An 8168-nucleotide genomic window follows, 5' to 3' on the forward strand; every position below is an offset into this window, starting at 1 on the left:
TAGAATGAGTAACTAAATTGTGGTATATTAATACAGTTATACACTGAACAGCAATGATAATGAACAGCCTGAAAACACAACAATATGGATAATTCTCACAAAGGTAATGTTGATGCCAGATACAAAATACACACAAAATATGTGGTTCCATTTATATCACGTACAAGACTAGGCAAAATTTATCTATAAGGATAGAAGTTGAAAGAGTTTCCTTTGAAAAAAGGGTGACAGGGCTTCCCTGGTGGCGCAGTGGTTGAGAGTCCGCCTGCCGATGCAGGGGACACGGGTTCGTGCCCCGGTCCGGGAAGATCCCACATGCCGCGGAGTGGCTGGGCCCGTGAGCCGTGGCCGCTGAGCCTGCGCGTCCGGAGCCTGTGCGCCGCAACAGGAGAGGCCACAACAGTGAGAGGCCCGCGTACCGCCAAAAAAAAAAAAAAAAAGGGTGACATTTAGGGGGCTTCTGGAGGGCAGGAAATGATTTATTTTTGATCTAGACTATACAGGTGTGTTTAGTTTGTGAAAATTAATTCAGCTGTACACTTAAACAATATGTGTACTTTTTTGCATGTATTTTATACTTTAACAAAAAAATAAAGTGCAGATGTAGAGTTTTCAGCTAAATATAAGGAGAACTTTTAAGTGACTGGAAGCTTTACACACTGAAGGAAGATTGTGGTTTCTCCTTCCCTGGAAGAAGAGGGTGGATAAAACCTTTTGGGAGTTCTAGGGACCCTGGTTCCATTGAAACACCTAAAAATAAACAAACTAAAATAATTCTTGCTTTAAAGCCATGAGTGCTAGGCTTCTTGATTAAGGCTAAACTATTATTATTTTGCAGATATTTTACTACTCAACCAGCATTTTCCAGACAGCTGGAATCAGCCAACCTGTTTATGCAACCATCGGAGTTGGTGCTGTCAACACAGTTTTCACTGCTCTCTCCGTAAGTAAAATACTCTATATAAATATTCTGCTTGTTCCTCAGTCCAGAAATGGGAGTAAAATAACCTTGTAATATAAAAGTGACCTATGGGGCTTCCCTGGTGGCGCAGTGGTTGAGAGTCCGCCTGCCGATGCAGGGGACGCGGGTTCGTGCCCCAGTCCGGGAAGATCCCACATGCCGCGGAGCAGCTGGGCCCGTGAGCCGTGGCCGCTGAGCCTGCGCATCCGGAGCCTGTGCTCCGCAGCGGGAGAGGCCACAACAGTGAGAGGCCCACGTACCGCAAAAAAAAAAAAAAAAAAAAAAAGTGACCTATGACTTATTGTCCACATGTAGTGGGTATGTAGATAGAACCAAGTGGGTCACAGGGAGAATCCTATATGTGAATAACCAACCACTGTATTGAGATTAGGCATAACTGAACAGGTGGATCACTGGTTCTCCTTATCTGCTGAAGATGTCATTGGTCACTCATTTGTGAATTAGTAACTCACTTGGGGACACAGACACTTGGTATTTTTGTGTAAATACCTGGGCTCTTTCTCCTTTGCTCTGTACTTAAGCCCCTTGATATTAGCAAACAGCTTGTCATTTCTATCAGCATTGGATCCTAGATCCTCTCCTTCCATGGTTGAACGTTTTTATCCTGATATCTTAGAAAAAACATTTTAAAAGTAAACATGGTCCCCTCAATTAGATAGCTAAGCCTCTGGCAAAATTAAACTGATTCAGTAAATTCTTACGATGTTAGGCCATTGGGCAGAACTTCCAGGTAGTTCACAAGGCCATGGCTTCTGGTGATGTATATGACTGTGGTATTATGAGAGGACGGAATAGAAGCGGTTTATAACTTGAAATGTTATTGCTATTTTTGAAATGTAACTTGTTTCAACTGTCAAATGTTATTATGTACTATTGAAACTTTTTCTCAACAAGGGAAGAGGTCATATACTCTTCTTAAGACCAAATACCTTATCTAAGGAACGATTCAGTATATTGACAGTAATAATATTTACTATAACGATCTAAGAATTAAAGTAAACAAAAAACAACAACAAAACCCCCCAAACTTCCCAACTAACGTAACTCACTTTAAAATGAGGATAATTGAGCTTATTTTTATCTTTGAATACAGATGTTAAAAAAGCTTGTGCTTTTTAATTTTGGTCACAGTGTTATATACTCAATATACTTTAGTCACTTGTTTTTCATTCTCAGCACATGGACTTTTAACTATTACCTAGAGTAGTCAATAAATTACAGCCTGGCTACCTAGATCAAAAGGCAGGTTTGTCCAGACCACATTAAACAGAACTGGACCTTGGAAAGAGAAGGAAGAATAGATAATAAGGGAACACCAGTGCGTCCGTAGAAATGCCTTTAGAGGTAATGCCTGTTCAATCCAAAAGGCCACTCTAAACAAATAAAGGCCTGGTACTAGGATGGAATCCAAGGGACTATTCCCATTCTTTTGTCTCCTGAGATAATAATTTTGCAAATCCCACTTCAACATATTTTTCTCATATAGAGACTATGATTAAAACATTTTATGTGTAACAGGATTTGCTATGTAAAGCATCATGTTATCAAGATCAGGGTAACCCAAACTCTAAGAATGCCTAACGAGAAAACTACTGCAGAATTCCATTTGTGTCCTCCCCGCCACCAGCCAACCCCATGGAGTGGGAAGAGTTGTTCTGAAAATAGAGCCTTGATTATTTTGAATCTACCTTTTTTGAACTCATCCTTTTATTCTGTGAAAGTTTTTGCATGGCTGACATAATTTTTTTTTTTTGCGGTACGCGGGCCTCTCACTGTTGTGGCCTCTCCCGCTGCGGAGCACAGGCTCCAGACGCACAGGCTCAGTGGCCATGGCTCACGGGGCTCAGCCGCTCCGCAGCATGTGGGATCTTCCTGGACCAGGGCACGAACCCGTGTCCCCTGCATCGGCAGGCGGACTCTCAACCACTGCGCCACCAGGGAAGCCCCCTGACACAATTTTAAAAAGTCAACTCTAATCAACTGTCTAATTAACCCTCCAGGACTACAGATAACAGTTAACATTTTTAATTATATTTATTTTTGAAAAGTTGTTTTAAAGTTCAAAGAAGTACAAAAAGGACAGCCTCTCAGTCTTCCAGTTTCTCTCGCCAAAATCAACCAAGTTTACCGAATTCCGTGTATCCTTTCAAATAAAGATGTGCAATTAGGAATATGTACTGATAACATTAATGTTTCAACAGTTTGGAAGGAACATAATCAATTTTTTTTTCTGGATGAGTACTTGGAGAAAGAGATAGACTTTCCTAACTCGATGCTGAATTATGTTCCACATTTCCAGATTTTCTTTTAAACTAATGAGCTGGTAGAAGGGAGCCTGTAATCTTGAGTGAGCAAACAAAACAGGAAGAATATAAAGGGAACTGGAAGGCAGCATAGGTCTAGAGGAGAAAGAGTGGCTCCAAGTAAGCATCCAGGATCTGAGTGATGTACAGTGTCTGCAGCGAAAATGAGAATTAAGGTCAGGTAGACATCTCTGGCCCCTGACCAAATCTCACCCTGTATCACACCCCTTCCTGAGTGTCACCTAGCCCCAAGGAGGGAGTCCAACTCATTTTTCAAGACATGTAGTTTTAGAGTTTATAATCCTATTAGCAATAATTGTTCAGAAATAGAAGAAACAGACACAGTAAAAGCCCTTATTCCTGAAGAAATCCTCCAGTTTTCTTGGCAGCTTGACATGGTGTCATCAAATCAGATTTAAAAGTCATAATTAAAGAGTCAAAATATATAGAGAAATTTTATGAACTTGAGAAAGGTTTGTTTTTCCCACTTTTTTCTCAACAATTAAACGTGGGCTTCTTGCTTCCCTGGTGGCCCAGTAGTAAAGAAGCCGCCTTCCAATGCAGGGGATGCGGGTTTGATCCCTGGTCAGGGAACTAAGATCCCACATGCCACGGGGCAACTAAGCCCATGCGCCACAACTACTGAGCCTATGCTCTAGAGCCCATGAGCCACAACTACTGAAGCCCGCACGCCCTAGAGCCCATGCTCCGCTACTACTGAGCTCGAGCGCCTCAACAAGACAGCCCATGTACCGCAAATTACAGAGCCCACACGCTCTGGAACCCGCACACCTCAACTAGAGAGAGAAAACCTGCACACCACAACTAAGAGAGAAGCCCACGCACCACAATGAAAGATCCCGCATGCTGCAACTAAGACCCCACAGAGCCAAAAAAAATAAAGAAAATTAAAAAAAATTTTTTTTAATGTGGCTCCTTGCTTACCACCCTGAAGTGATTTGAAACTCTAATATGAAATGCCTCTTAGACGAAAGGGGCTTTCATTGTAGGTGAAAAGAAATGTTTCTCAGATATTTTCAGAGCCAAAGCTCACTACACTAAGGGTATTGGATTGCTGCTGATTTACTGATAGATTTATGAGCCTAACCAATTTACTCACTGAAGTGAGAAATTATGACAGGTAGTTTTTGTATGTGTAACTCACCAACCTTGGCAGTATTCCAAGGATCAAGCAAGAGTCTATTCAACAAACTCTGGTCCTGGCTCATTGTAAATCTTAACCATTAGTGCAAAGATCCACAGACCCAAAGGAATCGACGCCAAATCTCCTGAATTAGGATAAGAAAGTACTTTAACCTTTTGCTTTAAAGTCATACCTTTTCAAGTGGATAGTTCATTACCAGCACCAGGTACATTTAGGCTCACCAGAAAAATGCGGACCTGACTATTTTGGTAAGGCCATCAAATTCTGTATGCTTCCCCTGAGTGGACACAGTTTGACTTTATTTGCAGTAAGAAAGTTGGATGAGAATAGTTAACACATCAACAGTTGTACTGTTTCAGGGGTCTGCAGTGCTCAAACCCTTGCAATTATAACTTAGGATAATTATCAGAAGGGAAATTAACGTCATTTTTATGTAGGACCTTCATATTTTAAGTCTACAGGAAATATATTGGGAGAGATCCAAGAGGTCCAGTCTCTAAATATTGCACCCAAGGTGATAAACATCAAGTGGTGGTAATGCTATGGTTCTTTCTCTAGAATGGCCTGTTCAAATCAACGTGATGAAAGGAAGCCAGTAGTTGTTAATCACCTCTGTTCACTGAGAACAGCTTTGCCACCCCAGGCAAGAGTCACCCCCCTCCTGAGTTCCACATCTGTAAAACGGAATAACAGAATGGCCTCTTTCCAGCTGTATAAATTAAAATGATCTCTTTGGCAGTAAAAAACGATTTAAGTATAAAGCCAATATGTTTTAAAATTTTCCTAGGTATTCCTGGTGGAGAAGGCAGGGCGACGCTCTCTGTTTTTAATCGGAATGAGTGGGATGTTTGTTTGTGCCATCTTCATGTCGGTGGGACTTGTGCTACTGGTGAGTTTGGTGCCTGCACTGAGATTTTTGGTTACCATATGATAGCACTTCTGAGCTGTAGGTTAAACGTTTGAGATTGATTTACGAAATAAAGCAAGAGGAACAGCATATAATACAAAGGAGAAATGTAAAGAAAAAGAACTAGTTTAGGGGTTTAAATATAGAACATCAGCAGGTAAATTGTGCTTGTTACCCAGAGAGGCAGTGTATATAATAGTAGAGCACAAGCTCTGGGATTAGCCCAACCAGGTTCTAATCCTGGCTCTGCCACTTGGCTGCCTGTGTGACCTTGGACAAGTACCTAGACCTTTCCAGCCCAGCACCAGCATCCACTACTTTACAGGAGGTCATCCATCCTGTCTAGCAACCTTGGTATGAGTAGAAGCAAAGGTCACTGGATCCTTGCTTTTCCTCTTACACAGGAAAAGAGTGACTAAGAGTCATGGAAAATCCTAATCCAGAGGATTTCCTATAGCACAAAAGATTTAAGGATGACTAAAACTAGAATAAACTTGTCTATGACTAGAATAACTTATACTTAATTGAATATAAACACATCAAGAAGGGAGCTTATGTCATCTCTGAACTCAATGAGAATCTACCTAGCTTAAGGAAGAAGCAGTCAATGTCAGTTCCACTTTTGCTTTGTTTTTGTTTTCTCCTCAGAATAAATTGCCTTGGATGAGTTACGTGAGCATGACAGCCATCTTCCTCTTTGTCAGTTTTTTTGAAATTGGACCAGGCCCCATCCCCTGGTTCATGGTGGCTGAGTTTTTTAGTCAAGGACCACGCCCTGCTGCTTTAGCAATGGCTGCATTCAGCAACTGGACCTGCAATTTCATTATAGCTCTGTGTTTCCAGTACATTGCGGTAAGCAGCCTAATACTGTACAAATTTACTGAACAGAAGATAAGGTTGATGAGCTGCTAATTGGAACTCTGTTTATTCTCTGTGCAGGACTTCTGTGGACCTTATGTGTTTTTCCTCTTTGCTGGTGTAGTCCTGGCCTTTACTCTGTTTACATTTTTCAAAGTTCCAGAAACCAAAGGAAAGTCCTTTGAGGAAATAGCAGCAGAGTTCCGAAGGAAGAGTGCTTCAACCAAAGCACCAAAAGCTGCTGTAGAAATGGAATTCCTTGGAGCTACAGAAACTGTGTAAAGATAACCTGCTTTTTGACAGGAACAGAAACAGGAGGGAAGCAGTGTTTTTTAAATGACAAGTTTTTTGAGAATTTTATATCTACATCTTGAAGTACTGTTTTATTTTTTTAAAGAGATGTTATAGGCTTTGATCAGAAATGTTATCAAATATTACAAAGAAAGTTTTTTTTTTAACTTCGAGAATCTATTTTGGGTGGTAAGACTCTATAATTAAGTAAACCAAAAAGTCTAGCTCATTTTGGTACACTATATGGCAAGTACATTCTAATGTTCTTAGTGCTGTCCTTTACAACAAGAGTATCCTGAAGTTGAAGCAGTTTCAGAGTTATTGCTTCATTAAGCACGTGACTAGAAACCTGAAGACACAACCAAAATTTACATATTTAAATACGATTAAGTTGGAATTTTCCTACCTGCAGACCTCATATCAATACTAAGGGAGATATGACTAGTGGCAGTAAGGTCCATGTTAAAATTGATAACTTTTCCAATTTTTCCCTTCAGCTTTTTTCTTGTGCATTAGAATTTGTGTTGTGCTTAAAAAGTTTTTTCTGTTATTTTTCATGCGGAATAGTTTATTAAGCACATTAAAATATGGTTATAAAGAAAAACTTTTATTTTGGGTAGGCTTACCAAAATCTTTCAGTATCTGGGGGAAAAAATTTTTTTTTGTTACTTTGATGACCAAATGGTTTTTGTAAGATTAAACACTAAAAGGTTTTACCTGGTCATTTAGCATGGGTTATCAGTTAATATTAACAGCTATTATAAACCCATGTTAATTCCTTGCTGGTTCAATCCTTTGAGCTATAGTTTGTTTTGCTTTTTAACTGAGCACAGCTTGGTTTTCTGAGTTGTGTTATAAAATATACTCAAACAGTGATAAATCAAACACTTTGTATATCTCCTCAAACCCCAAATAAGATAGAACAGTCTAACCTAGGAAATTGGAAGTAAAAGATTGCTCTGTTTGTTAAAAAATATTTTCTGAATTCTTATGTTTTAAAATAGAGTTGAAAAGGTAAGGTTGGAAGATCCTGAGGGCAGCCTCCTGAAAATTCATGAATGTTTAATTTCAGACTTGATCAATATCCTTTTTAAATTTTCTTGAAAAGACTTGAGTCCCCTAACACAAAACAATCATCCCATTTGACGTTTCCTTTTTTGCCTTAGCAGTATATGGATGCTATCTAAGCTGTTCTATTGCAATTGCTACCATTTATTGTACACTACCTATGTGCCAGGCACTGTTACAAGTGCTTTTATGTGGACAAATGGGAAATACACAGATAATTGAACAGACTTTCAATTACAGTCAATTTCGCAACTATGGAAATACAGTTCTGATGGATACCAAAGGCTTAGCAGGGAGCTAAAGTATCTTCAGGCTGTTTTCCTCACAAAGCAGAGCACTGAATCAATCTTTTTTACATTTGCTTTAATGTGCATAAAAGAAAGGCACTTTTTAAAAAGTTCTCTTTAAGAGTGGGAAAAACAATACTGAACACTTGGTGGGGGGTTGTTTGTTTTTTCTTTTTTTTTTTTCCTTTATTTCTCTTTCCTTTTTTTTGACCAAATGTGTTTCCCTTTACGTAATTTGACATTCCAAACAACATGAAATTATTTCTTTTCACTTTGATTTTTGTTTCCTCTGGGCCAATTTGGGATA

General features: G+C 39.5%; 1 protein-coding gene across 2 annotated transcripts in view; it reads left to right on the forward strand.

Moving 5' to 3' along the window:
* SLC2A2 (solute carrier family 2 member 2) overlaps positions 1-6637 on the forward strand; it is a 28722-nt gene extending 22085 nt beyond the window's left edge. For both annotated transcript variants that reach the window (XM_082625035.1, XM_082625036.1), the window contains 4 exons: positions 839-943; positions 5238-5339; positions 6006-6209; positions 6297-6637. In XM_082625035.1, coding sequence (XP_082481161.1) covers positions 839-943; positions 5238-5339; positions 6006-6209; positions 6297-6497 — 612 coding nt within the window. In that variant the 3' untranslated portion in view covers positions 6498-6637. The remainder of the gene's footprint in view (positions 1-838; positions 944-5237; positions 5340-6005; positions 6210-6296) is intronic.
* The last annotated feature ends 1531 nt before the right edge of the window (positions 6638-8168 follow it).

This window comes from Mesoplodon mirus (assembly GCF_964341445.2).
Source record: "Mesoplodon mirus genome assembly, chromosome: 6".
Classification (NCBI taxonomy): Eukaryota; Metazoa; Chordata; class Mammalia; order Artiodactyla; family Ziphiidae; genus Mesoplodon; species Mesoplodon mirus.